Below are 22,044 nucleotides of genomic sequence, written 5' to 3'. Positions count from 1 at the left end.
TCACAAGAGGTGCTGGGAAGCTATACAACGTTGCCAGCCGCCGCCGACGCCTTTACCCGGTTACCACTACTATAATGGAGAAGCTTCTCGCTCAACCCAAATTTATTAAGAGCAACGAATACGAAAGGAAACTTTATAAAGCTTTGTTCCTCACCTGTTACTACGCTTGTGCGAGAGCAAGTGAAATGGTACGGACCAATAATCCGGAACACGTCCTAAAACTGCGCGACATTACCATATCACACACTAATGTTACCTTCCAATTTAAATCCTTCAAACACCACAAGGGCGAATCCCAACATTTCAGCATTAGCAAAAAAGGAAACAGCATATTATGCCCGGTACAGGCGTTACAGGATTACAATTCGATCAGGCCTACGACTCGGGGGAAATTTTTCATATTTCAAACCGGAGCTCCACTACTTAGGAAACATTTAAGTCATACGTTAAAAGAAGCCGCGTTACACGCCAACTTAGACCACACCCGGTACAACACACACTCGTTCAGAATCGGAAGGGTGGAAGGTGCTGATGCTCAACATACTGCCATGAAGTATCTGCGTATACTTTCATGGGGAGCTTACTTAGAATTGGAAAATTATTGCTATATAACTTATATTTGCTTATGACTTTTATGTGCAGTTTTACATGGGCGAATGTTCATTTACTAATAAACTATTTAAGCCAGAACTTATGTCGTATGCATCTTTATTTGGTATTCTATGAGTTTGTTAATTGCCGCTGTCTCCGAGTAGCAAAAATCAAGAATTGGGTTGAGAACACAATTCTATTTTGAGAACGGAGAGGGTGGGTTTTTTCGACCTCTTTAATCAAGCACCCTCTCTGTTAACACGATCACATTAAGTTGAAGACAATTTTCCCTCCCTCCCGCCCAATATTTAGACACTTAATAAGGCCTATTTTTCTCTGAGAATCCCTGTTGTGCTTACTTAGAATTGGAAAATTATTGCTATATAACTTATATTTGCTTATGACTTTTATGTGCAGTTTTTACATGGGTGAATGTTCATTTACTAATAAACTATTTAAGCCAGAACTTATGTCGTATGCATCTTTATTTGGTATTCTATGAGTGTGTTAATTGCTGCTGTCTCCGAGTAGCAAAATAATATTTTCTACATTAGCTGGCGATAGTAACTACATAAGCTGGGAGGCAATTTTCGTTACTACATAAGCTGTTGACTGTTTCTACATTAGCTGGTGTTGATTTTTATTTACTACATACGCTGTTGGTGTTTCTACATAAGCTGGAGGTTTCTACATTAGCAGTTGTAACACAGCATCATAATGTTGAAGACAGGCCGATTTTACTTTGATAGATTTAATATACGTTGAATGGAACATTCCAATACAACTATTTGGTTTAACGCTGTAGCTGTAGGTAAATGTATTGGCCCTTGGTGAATTAACCTAAAACATATATAGATATAGTATTGTGATACTTGGACATTACTGTAAATACGTATTAACCATTTTTGGTCGCAATTTGAATCGCAATTTTTTCACTGTGAGTGTGGGTAGGCTACTGTTAGATATAAAACACATGTATAAATAAATGTATTACTGTGTGTAGGCCCTACTGTTAGATATATAAACGCACAATATACAAATAAACTTTATTACTAACAGTTGCTTCTCAACATTTGTGTTAATTAATAATTACAAAAATATAAACGTTGTACATGTACTATGCTATTTCAATCGACTATGACAGTGACAGTTTTAATACAATATTACATCGCAAATATGTTACGGTAGCTTATTGGTGGTTTATTATTTATAGGCCCATAAAAAAAAATGTTACTGAGTAGATAAAGAATATATTTAAAAATTGTTCTTCTTTGTACCCATCCTCTTCCCCATCCCTCAACCCTAATGTTACGTACAAACACAAATCACAAATTTGGACTCATCTTGTAACAACTTTCGCAAGTAATTCCCAGGTGCTAATTTTAGTTGACTACATAAATCATCGTGTCTATTTATTCGTTTCTGTAAACGACACTAACTATTATAGTCCACTTCTACAGTACGCATATTTAAAAAAAAATCATTTTTGTTTACGCTGAAATTACTCTGTATTCGAGAACCATCTGTGGGCACGACCATCTAGCCATTGAATTAAATATGCCCTAGTATACACACGAGTATCCTAATCACTGCATGATGAATACAACAATTGTGCTGCTTTTGCATTAAAACAAATTAACATATTGAATGTTAATTGCTTTCTTATAAAAAACATTAACATTAAAGATCTGTCCCTCAAAACTTGAAAATAAAGTTTAATAAAATCAAACTTTGAATACTAGGGGATTGTACAGTTTCACTTCTGTAGAAAAAAGGGAGAAAACACACAAATAATGATTTCACTTAAAAATTAAAACATTGTCTGAAAGACAATTTTAGTATTTTTGGTTATCGAGGAAATACGCTAATCCAATTCAGGGGAACAGTTTATCCTAAGATTATATTTTTGTATTGATATTTCTAGTCAAATGTTGTCACGTAGACAGATGCGCTTATCAACTGTTAATAGTAGTAGCAAGGCCTTAATGGCTGAATGGGTTCATGTTCTATTGAACATGCTTTCACAAGAAAACATAAAAATACACCAGAATCACACTGTGTAATGTAATGACTATATTACACTACAGCGAAATCCCACTTACGTGACATTTTCGATCCTCGTCATAGCCTGGTGAATGTCAGATTTACTGGGAATTGAGTCATGTGACCGGAGTGTAAAATTGACAAATCACATGACTCAATTAATTTCTTGGATATGATCCAACCCCTGTTTCAAATTAAAGGGATTCTTTCATCTACTCCCTGGAAATATATTTCGTTAGGGTAATTTACCTAATAACATCATATTTAGTTTCAATGCTGTGGACCCAGAGATGAGCTGTTGTTTTGTTTTTCACTGACGCTAGTTATGAGAACTCTTTTAATTTTCTCCCTCTGACATATATGGCTCTTCGGTCAGGCAGATATATAGTGCCGCTTCTAATAATGAATGTTGCTTTATGTTAAAGATTAACGGCCATGTGATTTAAAAGTCTAGTCATAAAATATAGCATCATTAATTTTCAATGGATACCGCTAGGCAAATACGTTAACAGAAAGTACGTATTGTATATACTTCCTCCTTAGCAGTTGTGTGGTATTTACTTTATACTAAACCATTTTAAATTTAGTCAATCAGGCGTAGTTTACTTGAATAACTATTGTAATTTCACGATACAAACAAATACAATTCTGAAACTCAACTACTAACATAGATTTTATAACCAGATAAAATACACAGTTGATATTTGTACTTTTAAAAAGGTAATAAGTTGCACATACACTCGAGGAAGCTATAATTTTTTGAAGAATAGCGTTAACGCATAGTTTGTTATACGTTACATTAAGTAAAACATAGGGTAGGACTATATAGAAGGTAAAAATGCAAGGACTTCGAATGAAGGCGGAAATACTTCAGTGCGGACAATGTCGTGTTGCGTTAAAGAACAGTAAAGACAAGGTAATTGTACGAGCATTGCTTATGTTCATACTTGTTTACAGTGATATGTTCTCTTATTATTGATTTAGTTATGTTTTTTTTTAAATTCGGTGTTAAAGAATGTAAATGAATTAATTATTTTATTAAGGAATTTGCGTATAGTATGTTTTCATGTATTACTGAATAGTTGAAATTGAAATAAAACACCTGAATCCCGCAAAAATAGAGTCGGGTAAATTGGCCTCAATTGCAATCAATTCTACCATTCCTAAGCTGAAAATAACTCAATTTCAATTACATTAGGTTGCTCATTAGAAGGAAATTGTTATAACCAGGTTTAAGAACATGGCAAAGGAAATACCATGTAACTAGTTATATACCCAAAATGTAACAAACGTTGATCATCTTATCTACTAGTCTTATTAGCCGATTCTAGCAGGCCTACGATCTTGCGGCTGACGGCCACAGCACCTATATTTAAATGATTTGCCTGCTTATCTCTCAGCCTCTGGGCCACCACCTTTAATCTATGCCGGTCAGGTCCTAAAAACCCTTTGTAATCTTAAGCCTAACAAAGCTGGCCATCCAGATAAACCCCCAATTAAATTATATAGAGATTTTGCTCCAGAACTTGATATCTTCAATCATGCATTAAAAGATGGTGTTTTCCCCGACCTTTGGAAAAGGGCTACTGCAGTTCCCATTCCTAAAACGATGAATGCTAGTTCTGTCCCTGACCTTAGACCTATTTCCCTTACCTATATTCTTGCCAGGGTATTTGAATATTTTATTGTTAAGTGGATTCTGGAAGATATTAAGGGAAGGGTAAATTAGATTCTCGTCAATTTGGTGGTAGGAAAAAGGCTTCCTCAACTCACTAGTTAGTCTTATTGATGTTGAGAAGGGTAAATGTTATGTGAATCTATGTGCCATTGACTTTACTAATAGGCTTTTGATCGTGTTGGTCATAATGTTATTATTAGGAAGTTGATTGAGCTGGGTGTGAGGTCGTCCATAATTCCCATCACTTGTCGTTATCTCAACACCAAGTTTGCTGGGATTTTGTCATCTTCCAAGTCACTGACTTGTAGTGTCCCACAGAGGACACTGCTTGGCCTAGTACTTATTAACGATTTTTTTGTTTATTGTGGAAGAAGATGGAAATATGTGGATGACCTCACCTTTGGGGAGGTCGTTCGCAAAGGTGATTTGCCTTCCATGAAATTCCTGTTAGATGGTCTGAGTGTTTGGTGTTCATCCAATAATATGATACCCAAACCCTCTAAATGCCATATCTTGGTTGACAATCACATGACGCTTCTTGGTGTTATCATTCAAAATGACCTGAAATGGGAACTTAACACTAATAATATTGTGTCTAGAGCCTCTAGACGTTTATTTTTCTTGTGCATTTTAAAGAAAGCTGTAAACTTAATTAATGATTTGTTGACTGTTTATATTGCTTATATAAGACCTTTATTAGAATATGCTGCCCCTGTATATGTCGAAGTCTATTGAAAAGGTACAAAAGAGAACATTACGAATCATGCTAGGGAACAACTATTTGAACTATGAGCATACATTGTCTGTCACTGGATTACCTACTCTTGTAGAGAGAAGAAACAATCTGGTGTTGTCTTTCGGGGAAGGCTTATTAAAATTCGAGCTGTTTGAAGAAATACTTCCCCCTCTTCATAAGCCAGCTCGGTCTCTCAGAGTCAACCGATTTCTCGAATTATCTCATTGTAAAACCAGCAGACTTAGGTCGTCATCAGTTCCCACCATGGTTGATATAATTAATAGGCACCATTAGCCTTTTTTCCTTATTCAATGGGCCTTGTTTTGGTTCCTTGTTGAAATTTGGTACCCCAGTATTTTAAGATATTTAATAAGTGCATGTTTTGATGTTTTGTATTCATGTCTGTTTTCTTAATGCATGGTACGATATTTAATTTTAATAGGATAGTTTTATTTTTTATAGCTATTTTATCCAATTTTAAAACAGAATTATGCACTGTTAATAAAAAATTCTTTTTATAGACATTCTCCGTCAAGAAACAATGGACCATAATTATGATCCGCGCTGTGGTTCCTTTTCTTTTTCATATTATCAGTAGACCCTATTAACTTTATGACAGAGATTGTACTATTACCTCCGAGTGATTTATATTAGTCTATTGTTGTTTATATTATTATTTGCTGTTTATATTTGTTGAATTGTTACTGAAAGTTATAATAGTATTTTATACCAACATTACCTTTTTTATTTTCAGTTGCCAACATTTCTTAAATGCCTTCATGCGTTTTGTGGTGAATGCATTACAAAGATAATTTCCGACAACCCAAGATGTCCAATATGTAAAGCATCGTCTTACATTCAAAGCGATTCAACAATCAACGATCTGCCAAGCATCAACTTTCTCCAGAACATTGAACAATTTGAAAACATTAAGCAACAAATTCATCAAAGAAAAGTAAAAGAATGTCAAAATTGTTCCGATGGGAATCAAGCAACGCATTTGTGTACAGGCCGGAATATGCCTTTGTTTTTTTGCAATGAATGTGTTCATATTTACAACAACTTTAACAAAAATGGAGTAAAGATGTTTATATCATTGCAAAACATACGAGACGATCATATCTTACCGTATGTGAGATACTCTGATGATAAGCCTTGTCAGAAGCATGGCGAAGATGTTATGAGATTTTGTGATGATTGTTTAGCTTCATGTTGTCCAAGATGTGATCATTCAGGACACAATTTAGTGTCTTTAAAGGATGAAGCTGATGCAATTCGCCGGCGTATTCGTGAAAAGGTTCAAGACGCGGAAACAAGTATAGGAATTTTGCAAAGAAGAATGGAACATGTTAGACTTGAAAAAGAACGTCTATATGAGTCTTCGAAGGCTACAGCACAAAATGTCAATATTTTCTTTGATAAACTCAAAGAAAGTCTTGATATACGTAAAAAAACATTGTTGAGTGAAGTTTCCAAAATTACTCATGAAAAATCAACAAAACTGAATGCAGAAGAGGAAAACACTGAAGCCGAACTCAATGATATAATACCAATGACACAGGTTCTGAGCGCAACCAGTATGTTCAGCAATGACCGTGATATTATGGGAATAGCCGAGAGTCTGAAAACAAGATCAAAAGACTATATTTCAACCAGATTAAGAGAAAAACCTGACGTAAATGGTACAATTTCATTTGGATTTGGAGAATTCACAGATATAAACGGCCCATTGCAGTTCAAACGCGTTGATGAAATGTTCAACAAGATTCCGATGGCAGTAGACAAGTTGGGTGAAGTCAGGTCTAAGGAAACTAAAACCGTGGCTTCAGAAACAACATTTAGAATTCGAGAAAAGGGATCTGGATTAGATATTGTTATCGATGCTTATACGAAAAACCAACAGCCATGTAAGCAGGGTGGCGACTCATTCAGCATTGAAATAAAAGATCCAAATTGTCAGATTTTCAAACCACGATTAGAAGATTTAAACACAGGTTCTTACGTTACACATTTCATTCCAAGTGTTAAAGGAAAATACACAATGAGCATTAATATCCAGGGAAAGCCAATCAAGAAGTCACCTTACACATTCACTATGGATGATCCAGTTGAAGATTCAAAATATGCTCCTCCAAATGAAGAACCAGACTATGTTCCTAGAAGAGATCCTCCACCACCACCAGTACCTAGTTCACCTCGACCACCAATACAGCGGCCTAATAGTGGTGGTGGATATATCACAATGAATAGTATCAAACTTCCACACCGTCAAAGGTCAAACACAGTCAATTCTATGGTGCCTAAAAACCATTCACAAGATGTTGATAGATTTGATATAGAGTGTTATGTTGGAACTCGTAGAGGAAGTAGACGTGGATCAGATGTTTATATGACAATCGATAGCCTCGGACTTGACGTGAAAGAAAAAGATGAAAAAAAACTTGCAGCAGTTTATGAACAGGGAGTTGGAGCAATGAATGGAACATTGAAACAATCTAAGTCCAGCATTTTTCGATGGAAAAACCTTATTAAATAAAGATGTATATTGCAAAAGACATGCCATTTTGTGTACATTATTTGTATAGTGATTTGTAGTGGTAAATGAGCTTTGTAAAAAATGTATTATTATATTGCCAGGTTGTACACAGTTAATAATGAAATTGATGTAACTGGTCCAAAAATTACTGTAATTATTCAATGCTTTTAGTACTTACCTACTATAGAGTATAGATCAAAACCTCGTACCTTCATTTTTTTAATGAAATTTGCACCCACTATGTTGTCCGTACCGTGCGAATTTTAAATGGTACATATACCAGGTTTTGAAACCAACGAGTGAATTCCTAGAAAACGTTACCAAAACTGTGGCAAAACATAGTATGCTATGTCATTAAACAATTTTATATTTACAACCAGAATTTTATTAATTAGTATTATTATAATTAGTATTAATAATTTAGTATTATTTATATTTTACTGTAATCTGTGGAATTTTTCCATTCATTAAAGTGGTTTTGAAGAATTTCGTTAATCTTCAAAAACATTTAATATCATGTAACCGAGTTACATATATTGATATAAAACCGATGCAGCGGTTACATAAACTAAAATAAATAAGATTCTGTAGTATGGTTTCAGCAGCAACTACAAATACTAATAACAATGATGAAGGAATAAATTGAGTAAATAAACCACAAGTTTATAGTCTATATACAAGAACAAAACAAAAACCTCTGATTTTAGCTAGCTTTAGGGTTAATGTGATTATGGAATCTTATTCACAGTGTAATGTTGATTTTTTTTTAAACATTGTGTCAATATCCGAAACAAAACAAACTGAATGTGGCACTAGTAGGAGAATAAATAATGATGTTGAAAGTAAATCAAGTCTATGAATTATATCATGTATATAAACATATACCTATGTGTATCAATAGTTTAGTTATTGTTTCCATTTATTATTTTGTATGAAACGGCATTTATTGAAGTAGTGTATATTCAAATAGAAATGTATGAATATTAAATTGATAGATATACATTTAGCTAGCTACAGATCTAAACTTCAAACCGTCCAATATTTATTGTTATATAACACCTAAATAAATTCCTGTCATTTGATTGGACGATTGTGGGTCACATGGCGTGCAATAGTACGCACTATAAAACAATCGTTTAATAGTACTTTTTTGTGTACGAAAAAAAAAAATATAAAACTTTTTTTTTTACTATTGCTTTTGAAATACAACAGCGCCACCTAGTTGTACTTTTGCCTCGAATGAATGTTATAACTGGTTTCGCGATGGAAGTATAATTTTAAAGAGATATATATGTACTAATTTAGATCAAAAGGCATTTAAATTAGCTTTAGATCGTTTGTAAGATTTTGATTAATTAATGGAAACATCTCTACAAGACGTGGAATCGTTGGAAAAACATAATTAGCCTAGATGAGTTCCAGTTGCCTGTCGAAGTTTCGTATGGTATTGCTGCCTCAGCCTAGCTAGTGTAATATAATGATATACTTTTATAATTAAGAAATCAACCTTTGTATCAGAATTCAAATAAGTTCACGAACTTGGCCCAGAAAGTCCAGAGGAGAGTTTGTCCAGATGTTTTAATGACCATTTTTTATAATAGAATCCCTAAAGAAAACACTTAGCTTAATTTTGTAACTTTTCCCATCGTTAAACCAGGAGAGATTGACACTATTTAAGTACAGATTTGACAGTGTTATCCATCATTGAAATACCTTATTATACAGTTAATCACTTCTACTCAAACACCCCTGGACCAACTTAGGACCAAGACACACCTTACAGCCACCTCACGGAACACACACCTTACAGCCACCTCACGGAGCACACACCTCACAGCCACTTCTTCAGAAGCAGACCTACACACTTCACACCTCACCGACAGCATCACTGTATCCTCTGTTCCTTAGTCAGTTAGTTAGCTGTATCATTATTATCGTATCAAGTATTATACTGAATAAACAATATATGTGTTACGACAGTCAAGCGAGTAGAGTCTTCATTACAAGTCAGTACCTCAACAACACAACACTATATTACACTAGCCTAGGGCTAGGCCTAGGCTTTTTGTTAGTATTAGGCTAGGCTTAGGCTTTTTAGCCTTGCTAGGCCTAGGATTAAAAGGTCTACTACTACAGTAGGTGTGTTGATAAAATCCATATATTTAATATAATATTATTAAAAACCAACTGTTACTGTTTTAATCAATGTGAATCAAATGTAGGCCTTGGCTAGTCCCTACCTTTTATTTGTTTCAAATGACAGGAATCTATGTAAATGTTATATAAAACAAATAATGAATGTTTTTCTTTTATATTCGTGTAGCCTAATGGTACAAGTAATAGCACTTGGTGAATGGTGAAAGGCTATATATCAACTCGGCTTCGCCTCATTGATATATAACCTTTCATCATTTACCTCATGCCATTATATGTACTATTACATTCATAAACATCAATTATTTGTATAATGTCGCCGATATTACGAATACTACCGCGACCTTGGTATGGTAAAGAAAAAGAACATGATGATGTGTATAGCACCCTCAAGTTGCTGATTCTTATCACAAAGACAAGGAGATAGCAAAGATAAGACGGAACAGCTAAAATGCTTCACATAATGTTCAATTTGATAATTTCAAATTAAATACCATTTCTCAAAAAAGCAACAAATATGACTTCTCGTCCTGTTACCAAGCAACCACGTTCAAAAACTGCATCGTCTTTCGAACTAACATGGGTCAGATCGCCTGTTGAAAGAACCAAGGAGGGGATACCATCAGAACTAATGGTACTTTCAGATGTGAATATGGTGATTATACGTCAAACAATAGACACTATTGGTAAGTTGAGCTTAAATGATTACAATTATTATGTTGTCAATATTAATCATGTCATTAATCATAAATTGCTGTTATTCATTCATTATTATTGTTATTTTTCAATCTTCATTAGTGTTTGTAGGCCTACATTATTTTTAGAGAAATTTTGCAGTTCAAATTGTTTTATTCCGTAATTTATGACCACTAAATCTTTAAGTGGATTATTTCCTTATAACAATTTTGGTTTTTAAGTTTTAAAATACTAGGCCTACAGTATTTATTTAAAGCTTTAAAGATATCGTTCCCCTGAAAAAAAAATTAATTAAAGCAATTTTTATAATATATCATATTAATGTCACATAATAGTTATTCAATTTGACCAAACATTGGATATGTCAGACAATGGGTTTTTTGGTTAGATTTGTCTATTTGTGGAAAAGTGGAAAATCATTATTTTTGTAAAACTGCAAAATGGCCTATTCAAGGTTTGATTTATTTAATTTTAATTTTGTGGAGACAATTCATCTTTAAAATAAAATTATACATTTATTTATAAATGTATTTATTTCGATACCACAAACAGGAAGAACACTTAAATACAAACAAAAGCGTTATACGCGAGTGCCAGCAAGGCATAGGGGAAAAAAGGGGATGAAACCCATCCAAGTCTCCTTACACACCTTGAATGGTAGGCACTGTAATATAGTAGAATCATCAATAGTTAATACGTTCACAAATTGTGATACAGGGTGTATATAATCATAGATATTATTAGAAGCGAATGATATTTTATCTTAAGCATGTATGGCGCAAATTTAAAAACAATAATATGCATATCAAGTTTCGAAATTGACGTTATAAATTTTCTCATGGGCATTTAAGTAGGCCTATGTATTTGGTCTGACATTCATGGAGGATTATCGGTATACTGGCATTCCTTTACCTACGATACGAAAACATTTCATTCAATTCCATTCAACCATATTGATAGTAAACAAACCGTAACACGTAATCAAATAGAAGCAAAGACGGTGACTACAATAGGTTGCTAATATTAGAATGGGCACAGTAAGTAAATTGGGGTTGATAGATGGCCTTCAGTGTGTCGTAGTATGAAGTAGGGCCTATTTGGCTGTTTGCCGGAAACGAAAGCTTTTTTTTATTATATATCGAATGTTTTCTGCACAAGTAGTATAAAATAACTATTATTTTTAGGACAATGGTATACGTACAGTATATACAAATAGCGTCTGTAACACGTTAATACATAGGGTTGTTTCTTTAAAGGGGTTTGATAATGTAGCAAGTAACATCATTGTAGAAAACAAACTATCTAAACATAATCAACAAGTAGTTTTCATCATAAGAGGAAGTTTGATTTCAAATTGATGCAAATAAATAAAGATTATAACTGTCATCATTAAGTAGAAAGTATATATATGTAATTTTATTGAAACCTCACTTTTGCATCATGGTCCACTTCAACGTGTCCAAAACAAATAATGAACCGTGGCCTACTGTATAAGCAACACTATGAAAACATACATAACTCTTACATACCGTCGTGTAGATTACAGTTTCGAATGTTTTATTTCATAAGAACCAATCAATATTTTAAATGTTTGGCTTAATTTTCGAAAAAAAGGACAATAAATGGCACGGGTCTCAATTGCACCGAAACCCCAACTCTCGTACGACATTTTATTTTAAATCTAAAAATAGAATTTAAACTAATCACAAACAAGCAGTATTTTTGTTATCGTAATATTAATGACAATTGTTTTGTTTTAGGCTCCGGGTGTAACCAGGACAATGAATACAGAATCATGAATGACACAAAAAAACAAATATTCTTTGCCACAGAAGGTAATGTTTTATTATTAATGATAAAGAAGTCGGCCTATTTAAAAGTCATTTAAATCCAATCTGACGCGAAGCTGTATAACAATTTTAGTTTTAACTTTACGATAGAAACATCATGTTGCTGCAGATGTGTTTGCGGACCAGCGCGGTCATTTAATATGTATTTGCAAAACAAGAGTGGTCAGGAGATAGCGCGGTTCGTACGACCGGTTCGTTGTGATGGATGCTGCTGCCCTTGTTGTATGATGCGCCTTATGGTCCAGACGCCAGACGGTGAAGTTCTTGGTTACGTTAAACAAAAGTAAGATTAATTTGTAACGACTGTAGACTTTTTCTGCTTGACATAACCAACAACATCATGACCGCATTAACATTACTTAGATTATTATTCTTAATTAGAGTATTTTCGAATAATCAACATCAATATAACGAACATCATGATATACAATGTTATGATCAGTATTAAAATCTAGATAAGGAACATCATGAATATCAACATCATTATCATCTTTATATAATATAAATATAATCTGAGTTCGTGAAGAAAAAACTTATTTCTGTTTACGTTGCAATAGGTGGAAAATATTTGGCGCAAAGGTTATTGTGGAATCGGCTGAAGGAAAGCCAGTGTTGGAGATTGTCACGTCTTGTTGTCCCTGTCGATGTTTTCGTGATATGGAATTTAAGGTACCGTACACAACGGATTGGATAGTGAAACTAATCAATTTATGGTTTACATCTCCCGCAAACAACGAAGTCCCATATCCCTAGAAAGAACTACTACCGTATTTTTCTGTAATTCATCGATATTATAAGAAAATAGGTATACATTACTATGACAAACTACTTTTTCTACTGTTCTTGTATCGATAGAACAGTTCACATTAATTGAGGTCATATCTACCTATACAATAAGGTTTTGTTTTGTTGTTTATGAAGGTGATTGCTTTGGGAACTGAGAACGAAGGAACTATAAGAAAACAATGGAGAGGCAAAAAAGACACACTGAATGTAGATCACGAACAGTTTGTAATAAATTGTAAATACCTAACGAACAGTCAGTCATGCATTTTGATTTATTGTGTAGATATAATTATATAAATTGTAGAATACAGTATTATATTTAAGCTGTAATCTCGAATTTGCTACACGAATCCGAATCATCCTAGTGATGTTGTTGACAATAGTGTAGCTGACTACCAATTTTCATTTGTTTCCATTAATTTTTGTTTTATAGTTCCATCGAGTCTCGACGTCATAGAAAAGACGTTACTTATTGGAGCAGGATTCCTCATGGTATGTACAGCTTTACCGTCACCGTCTTAATGCCTTTTCGATTTGCGACGATCTAAGACATACAATGCAAGGGTTCGAGGCCGACTCGCTCCTAGTTCTGGTGGTGGAACAAGTCTTCTCGGATAAGGACTATAAACCGTAGGTCCAGTGTACACAGTTATAACCTGTGTGTACTTTAAAGAACCCAGTTCATTATTCGAAAAAGAGTAGGGGGTTACCCCGGTGAACTGGTTCACACAATAGCCTCTGTATCAGGGGGATTACCACCTATCTGATAGGACAGTGATTAATTCACTATTGGTAATCCTTGGCCACAGTGCCTAAAGACATAAAATAAAATAAATAATAAATAAATATTAATTGATTTTGCGCATGCGTTGGGAATTGGCAATTTTATGGCGGAGAGGTTAAGGCAGGGACGACGTTTACCGAACCTAAAGAGGCAATAATTTCGGCATGGGTTCGAGGCCAACTCGCCCTAGTTCTGGTGGTGATAAGGATCCAGTGTAGGCCTACATAGTTTGTGTTCACTTTAAAGAACCCAGCTCATCATGGCTCACAAAAAAACCCCCCTCCCCCCGGTCTCAGAGGATTAACCACCTATCTGAGAGGAAAGTGAAAACTTTTTTTTCGTGCTTTTTTCCTCTACTGAAGTTAATTATATTAAAATTTCAAAATGGCATATTCAAAGTTTTTAAAGTTCAAAGATCTTATTAATCTTCATTGTTTATGTTTTTTAAAGACAATACTCTACATCTTTAAGGCCAACTTACAATATCATAGTTTTGATAGTGACCAACCAAAAAATGTTAATAAAATTGTTATTATGACCGTAATTTTTCCAGTAATTTTTATTTTTAGGATTTTATGTTCTTTGAGATGACATGAGGATAGGATATTGGTGATGGACTACAGGACAGGATATTGGTGATGGACTACAGGATAGGATATTGGTGATGGACTACAGGACAGGATTATCGAGAGCATGCCTAGGTCTACCATTATACTGTACATAAGAAGTAATGCTTTTAGAAAACAAACAATTTAAAATATCAATTATACATGTTATATCTGCTAGTATATTATATATTGTTTGAAGATTTGCATGGCGAAATCAAATGTTAGTTACGTATGTTCTGAAAAGATCTGTTGGGTTTCTCGACGTTTCGAACAATATGCTTTAATTGTCCTCAGGAGTGAGAAAATGTACACTCCTGAGGACGATCAAAGCATATTGTTCGAAACATTGAGAAACTCAACAGTTCTTTTTAGAACTAACATACGTGGTGTACCGCAAACTTAGTATAGTTTCATAAATATACAAAAATAAGTAATTAGTTGTTTTAGTCGTAGTAATACACACATGCTTTTGACTCAGTTGGTAGTTATTAAATAAAACAATTTATTAATATAAAATCATGGATCTAAAGGGTTAGTGTGTATCATTTCTTCACATAATTGCTCGCACAATATATACAAGATGTCACCAGGACGATGAATTATGGTATTAATTAATATTCTTGTATTGAGATTACTTGTTCTTTCCCTTTGATCATATAAAATCGTTTACATTTTTTAAAGGGGGGGGGGGGGGGGGAGGAAGAAGGTGAATTGTATTGTCCAACAACGATATGATCTGTATGTAGCATAATATATGTTATTATAAAATGACAGACAGACTATAAGAAATAAAAACAGTTTTCAGTCTTCATATGTTTATTGTGTAATTAATATAACTGAATATTATTTGAAAAATATACATAATAGTTGGCAGCATTTTGGCAAAAGACCTGCTAGAACATTATTATACAAAAAATTGGTTGGTTCACAAAAGAATGAAAACAATAGATTAATAATACCAATATTATGTAAATATAATAGTGAGAATAACTGTTATTCATCTATAATTAAGTACTGTAAAAAAAAAAAGGGGATACACTGTACATGGTCCTTAAATTACCTATTTTTAAATGAAGGTATAAGACACCCACTGCAGGATTAAAAAGAAAGGTAGTTTACATGGAATATTAAAGTACCAAGCACTACTGTATATTTAAAAACGTTCAATAAAATTCTAAATACTGTTTAATACTCTGATTCTTTACACTGGAACATTTATATTTCATTCCATGGCTTTTATCAATTGCAATGCTTTATATAGAAAGGAATAGTAGATAACCAATGTATCTAAATAGCTTAACCATGGAACTTACTTTATAGGTCCATGGTTTTACTACATTGTTGTATGATCTGCCATCATAATATTCCCATGATCACCTCATAAACACATCTGTGTTTCTGAAACTTGATTGATCTCTGCAAGTAAAAATAGTAATAATAGTAATGACAAAACACTTCAAAATGGACTGAGAATTTGAATTGGATTAATAGATATATATTGTAATTAATTAAAGGTCTGATGTAATAGATGCAAATCAGTTTTGATGTTATTATTCGATGGTAAAATAATGCATAGAGCAATATAGGGTGTGGTATTTTAATTTTGGCCTATATTGAAGATACAGAACTATCATGCATGTTAGTATAACTATACTGTACAGAGTGCATCAATGACGCAATATCCCACTCGTATACAAAATATATTTAACTTAAAGGGCATCTTGACCGAGGACCATATTTTAACAACGTATTAGGGATGTACATATGATTTCAGAACCATCGCGAAATTAAGGATATTGCCGCACACGCTCGCCGTACAGTAGTCGCCGTAAATTGCTGTGACGTCACAGGTGCATCGCAAAATCATATTGCCGAATCTCTAGAGGCTAACCATTCAATCTTCATTCTCCCATGTTTGTGAGGGTAAAAATCATGGGAGAGCTGGAGATAGAGTTGAGCTTTGTTTTCGTCAGAAGAATCGGGTAAAATTTTGAAATGTCTGTTTAACTGATCCAATTTTGGCAACTGGTTTTTTGGAAATTACTCGGCTACATAGGCCGACTGTCAGCCCCCTCATTTCAAACGCCAAGACCATGTCTAGCATACACGGCCGAAATTCAGGTATTCAATTGTCAATGTGATAAACAGCGTGTAATGTCATCCTTCAAATTCCCAGGGAACACTGAACTCAAAACATTTTGACTAATTAAAAGAGAAGGGAAATATACTGAAATAAAAATCTAGAGAGTTTACTGTACTAACTTGATGCTGTCTGTATGAGCTTTGTATTCCATTATGGTACTTAAAGGAAGATTTAGGACTCGTTTTAATGTGTCTCGTATTCGTGCTGTTATGGTTCGATCACTTGCTGTTCTATTCCAAATAGATATTATGTCCTCCTACAAAAAAAATATTACATAAAATTTAATGGTAAACACTCAATACAATAAATACAATAATTACATTGATAATAAAGATATGTAGATATATAGTTTATGGGTTAAGATACACAGAAGCCAAAGTGGCTGGTCTTTGTAGTCCTAAGCATAAACATAAAACATATACGGATGCATAATAATAAAATAATAATCATATTCAAACATTCTACATCATGCTTATAATATGTGTATACTATCACATATTATTTATATTCTGTTTTCTTGGCAATATATCTAAAAAAAACAGCCTAAAGTGACACCAATTGCAAACAGAGATTTTTTAGCTTGAATAATGCAAATTAGAGTGAAATTAGCTTGAATATGCAAATTATGGTAAAATTACAGGTTACCATATCTCAAAAACTATTAGTCAGAGAAAGTTGATTTTTTCACTGATTATTTCAGAATTTATATTTGTTTTAATGAAACATTTTACGAAAAAATGGCCGGAAGTCACAACCCCATTTCTTAATGTTTGCATACATGTGACTAAAATGTCCGTAGAGACTTTTTGTGCTCTAATGACTCAGATACACACATCTCTAAATGCAAATTAGTAGTACAGTTAAATGAAATATGCAAATAAGGGGGTGAGATTACAGTCTTCCCATATCTTGAAAACCATTAATCCTAGACAGTTTATTAACACCTGTATTCAGAATGCACATATTTCTATTTGCTCTAATGAAACATTTTCAACAAAAAAAATGAACAGAAGTATGACATCTGACCCTCGACTCCATTTCTCAATATGGATGGTTGAGAGATTAAACCTCATCATTCTGTGCTGACAATTAAATACTACACCTAGATTTCTGATTGATTTTGATTGGTGTATCGTGACATAATATCAATTGTAAGAAAAACATCAGTTCATCATTTTGTAAAATAATTTGTGCACGCAATGATAAATGTTGCCTTTTCTTTCTTAAGACAAAGCATTTCTGAGCCATCCAATTTAAGCACACAGACCAGGCTCAGATGAGTTCTTAGGATTAAAACTTAGACATGACTGCATATAGATATGATTCATGGTGTGGCTGAAGTAAGAAATAGCTAGCTTTTTGCATACAGCATGTACACATTCATTGCAGTTTAGTTTTACTATTGCTCAATTGTCTGAGAAAGAAATGGTAACAAATTTGAGTGTTTAAAATACTGTAAGTTTATATTCAGCAGGAAATAACTTTAACAAACCGCAAATCGTATTGACACAACTGCTCCACAGATTTCATCACCAACCATGAACTGTTCACCCAGCATTGCCAGAATAAGGTTTTCCCACAGTCTTGAGGCAAGACCTTTCCGTAATCGAACAATCCATTTGCCCCCCGTTTTATTTGCATCATCCTATGGCAAAGAAAGTGTTAATAGTATTATTAAAAAACGGTGAGTGCTTTTCATTCTTTATGTGAAAATTGTGCTTTAAAGATAAAAAAAAAAGATATTATTTCAGTCATAATGTAGGCCTATATTATAGTATTTGTACCTCCCACATCGGTTTTATTCCTTGCTTGAAGAGGTGGTAGTCACTACTACTAGTAAGATCACAAGGTCGAGTTAAAAAACTGTAAAATGACCAGAACTGTTCAACCTGAAAAATTATAAAATTATTATTAAATTTATACTTTAACTGTTTTAACAGTAATTACAATACAAAGACATTTAAATTGCAGTACTTACTGATGCAAATGATGCCACCATTTTTATATTATCTTCATAATTTGAAGAGGATGCTTTGTTGCCAGGACTTCGTCTTGAGAACCACAAAGTATAAACAAACTGGAGTTTATGGTCACCTGCATTTATCTTTGGTTTCGTCTATAACAAAATATTTTGGAGAACTCTTTCATCTCTGTTCATTTTTGTTATTGGAACTTCATAGGTTTAGGTTGTATTTGTGAAAACAGTTTCAATTAAAATGTTTTGCAAAAGGACCTGAATTACAAATATTTTGAAACTGAAGAATTCAGAGAATTCTATGGTCATACAACTTCAGAGTAACAATTGATGATCAATAAATGATGTTTTGAAATACATAGTAATAGGTGTTTTACATTACATTTTGTATGTATTGTACAGAAATACTAACAAAATTTTCAAGTACTGTATGCAAACTGTAAAATGAGTTATCAAACAAAAAATAATATAACTTTAATTTGTTTTTGTGATGTAAGCATAAATTTAAAATGTTGGGTTTGTTTTTCAAATTGACCCAAAAACCAAATTTGAAGCTTTTTTGGATGATTTTTGACATGGAATGACCATATAGGTGTTTGTTAAGATGATTACTTTATAAGATGTATTAATCTTTGGTTTATGCTGCATTCTAGTAAATGTGTATTTGGACTCATTTCTTGTGCATTGCAGTGTCATGACTAATAATCATATTTTTATTATAAAAACCATGATTTATGTTCTCTTTTCTATTGATTAGATTCATTATCTTGCGTTTTAACTTTTATTTAATCATATCCAACCAACATTATACAGAGAATAAATAGTAGTTTAATGCTTTTGGTGACAATTTTAACTTTTATTTAATCATATGCAACCAACATTATACAGAAAATAAATAGTAGTTTAATGCTTTTGGTGACAATTGTAAATCCAAATGAGATTTCAATGTGTAATAAATGTAAAAAATAATATACCAGTTTAAAAAATATATAGTTTGTTTACGTAAACCATTATTTTGAGAATTATCTTTTTTTTTAATTGTACATTTATAAAATAAAAAAGTAGTAGGTATATCAGAATATACAGTACTGATTAATGATATTAAATATTAGTTACTTACAAGACTTTGTTGCTTTTTCACCTGATCCTCTTTTTTATCTTTGGTATTTTCATTTTCTTCTCCATTATTTTCATCATCGAGTCTTAAAAAAATGAAGTGAAACACAGGCATGACTGGGGTATTAGGCTAGATTCCAGATAAAGATGATGGGACACTTCAATTCAAAATTGTTTTTAATTATAAAGGTTTAGTGATTGAGGTTTACATTTTATTTTAAAACATTTGTTTATCTGACATTGTGATAGTAGAAATGGCCAGTCGACAATTGAAACACAGCCACCAGTTATGAAGGCCTAAATTAATAACTTTTTACTCACTAGGCCTATCATCTGATATCAGGTGATATGCACTGTGACCCTGTATAATTTCACTGTAGGACAAATGAATTGTTTCCAAATTAAAGAAAAAATAATACAAGTGTGTCAAGTTAATTTATTTCAAAATATGTTTTTTTCATTTTAAGTAGGTTGTGTGGGGATATGCAGGTATGTTCATGTATTGAGGTATTTTGTATATATTTTGTAATATGCATAGATACTAGATTGTAAAAAAAACAACTTTTTTATAGTGGTTTTGTTTTGTGGGTGGGTAAGGAATATTTCGGGATTGGGTATGCATGTATTGTATAGTATGTTTGTAGTTATACAGTGTTTTTGGATTGTGGTATGTTGTAATGTACTAGGAGGTGGGGAGTGGTTGAAAGGGTCAGGGAGGGCAAGAGAATAGTTGTTAAAACGGTATATGTTGTATTTGTCGATAAGAAGAGGTAGATTGATACTATAGTTTAGAATATTTATAATAACTTTAAAACAATGTTTAATAATTGTGTCACTTATTTCTACACATAATTTCATTGTTTACTTCCGCCAAGGACTGCGGCCCTAATTCTGGACCACTTTTTAGTATTATTTTCAGACTTGCTAGTGTTAAAAGATAGGAAACCAGCGAGCAGTCTTAAAGTAACAAGTAAACTGAAATTGAATTTTTAATGTACAGGTTTTTTTAAACGAGTAGTTTTAAAAAACAGGTTTTTTGATACGAGTAGTTTTAAAAGACAAAGTGGTTAGGATTCCGGCAGAATCAACGCAATTGAAAATTGCTCATACATGCACATTTTTATAACCTCTTGTACAAAGTTTAACACCAATTTTTCCGACTGGTTGGCTGGCTTAGTGGGGTTAGTGGTTTTGAAGGTTCAATTCGCAATCGATTAAAAAAAAATTGTTTTAATTCAAAAATTGTCTTTTATTCATCATCGTCTTTATCCATCATCATCTTTACCCACCATTGCCTACTAGGTTTAGAGGACCGAACGCTTGATTAATTCAGTGTTATAGTGTCTGTCAGAATCTGTTACAATGTGCAGTTGAGTTCCAGTGCCGAAATCCTAACAGGTTTTAAAAAAAAAACTATTTCTTTTCAAATTCACCGTTTGTTTTTGGTGTTGCTGTTCTAATATTAGTCGAAAGGCCGGTTACATAACCATTACACCAAATTCACATACACATGGTTGTAGTGAAATTAGCCTACCTAGGCCTAAAGTTTAGGCTAAACACACACAGAATAGCCTAGGCCTAGCCTCAAAAAGTCAAAAGACAAAAGGTAGCTTAATCAATCTTTCTAGAGCCGGCTAGTTAGGGAAAAAAATATTATTTTAGCGCCTCCAATTTCGGTTCCACTTTGTTAAACCTAGGCCTGCCCACCACCTTTCTATCACTCACGGAATGGACCTATGCTTGGGCTAGTTAAGTTAGGCCTACAGTGGTAGGCCTAGCCTAGTAGGGATAGAATAGTACATTCAATAGTACACTCACTCTCTCTAGCTAGCGGAGCGCCTTACAAGTCACTACTACTACTAGGCTAGAGGGCCTCTAGCTAGGCTAGTAGTAGGGCCTAGCTAGCTAGCCCCACTCTACATCATTAAGTTGAATATAAAGATAATTTACTTACGTATCGAATCTGTTTTGTGTTTTACTCATATTGCCAAGGTTATTTTAGACTAAAAATATACAAAAATTATAAAATTGCACTTAAAATGATTGAATTACTTTCTAAACGTGTTCGTCGTACTTCTATGTTATCAACGTAAAATTTAAATACGCCCTCTATAAAAGAACTTCTTTGGTTTTGTTCGTTGTTGTTGGACGTGACGTGGGGAAGAAGCGTTTATTCGAGAGCGGCGCTTATTATTTTTTGATGTAATATGGTAACTTCAAATCAAATAAATACCCCTAGATATGTACAAGGTAGTATATTGTATAGGTTTCATTTGATACTAAATAATTCATTAATAAACTATAATTAAATTTATAATAAACCAAAGTATATTTATAAATAATAATAA

General features: G+C 33.2%; 3 protein-coding genes across 3 annotated transcripts; 2 read left to right on the top strand and 1 right to left on the bottom strand.

Moving 5' to 3' along the window:
* Positions 1-3,486: 3,486 nt before the first annotated feature.
* LOC140048719 (E3 ubiquitin-protein ligase TRIM71-like) lies at positions 3,487-8,731 on the top strand. Its single transcript, XM_072093492.1, has 2 exons — positions 3,487-3,550; positions 5,803-8,731. Exons 1-2 carry the CDS (start codon positions 3,488-3,490, stop codon positions 7,582-7,584), a joined length of 1,845 nt encoding a protein of 614 aa, XP_071949593.1. The 5' UTR covers position 3,487; the 3' UTR covers positions 7,585-8,731.
* Positions 8,732-10,160: 1,429 nt separating this feature from the next.
* LOC140049074 (phospholipid scramblase 2-like) lies at positions 10,161-15,149 on the top strand. The gene is made up of 7 exons (XM_072093897.1): positions 10,161-10,424; positions 12,195-12,269; positions 12,375-12,567; positions 12,842-12,953; positions 13,206-13,305; positions 13,504-13,562; positions 14,424-15,149. Exons 1-7 carry the CDS (start codon positions 10,256-10,258, stop codon positions 14,448-14,450), a joined length of 735 nt encoding a protein of 244 aa, XP_071949998.1. The 5' UTR covers positions 10,161-10,255; the 3' UTR covers positions 14,451-15,149.
* Positions 15,150-15,374: 225 nt separating this feature from the next.
* LOC140049075 (eukaryotic translation initiation factor 4E type 2-like) lies at positions 15,375-21,777 on the bottom strand. Its single transcript, XM_072093898.1, has 7 exons — positions 21,651-21,777; positions 19,701-19,782; positions 18,584-18,721; positions 18,390-18,494; positions 18,098-18,250; positions 16,725-16,861; positions 15,375-15,878 (listed from the first exon to the last, which is right to left on the bottom strand). Exons 1-7 carry the CDS (start codon positions 21,677-21,679, stop codon positions 15,836-15,838), a joined length of 687 nt encoding a protein of 228 aa, XP_071949999.1. The 5' UTR covers positions 21,680-21,777; the 3' UTR covers positions 15,375-15,835.
* Positions 21,778-22,044: the final 267 nt, after the last annotated feature.

Source organism: Antedon mediterranea, chromosome 5, assembly GCF_964355755.1.
Source record: "Antedon mediterranea chromosome 5, ecAntMedi1.1, whole genome shotgun sequence".
In the NCBI taxonomy this organism is placed as follows: domain Eukaryota; kingdom Metazoa; phylum Echinodermata; class Crinoidea; order Comatulida; family Antedonidae; genus Antedon; species Antedon mediterranea.
The sequence above is the reverse complement of the archived record's forward strand: the minus strand, read 5'-3'. Positions and strand labels throughout refer to the sequence as shown.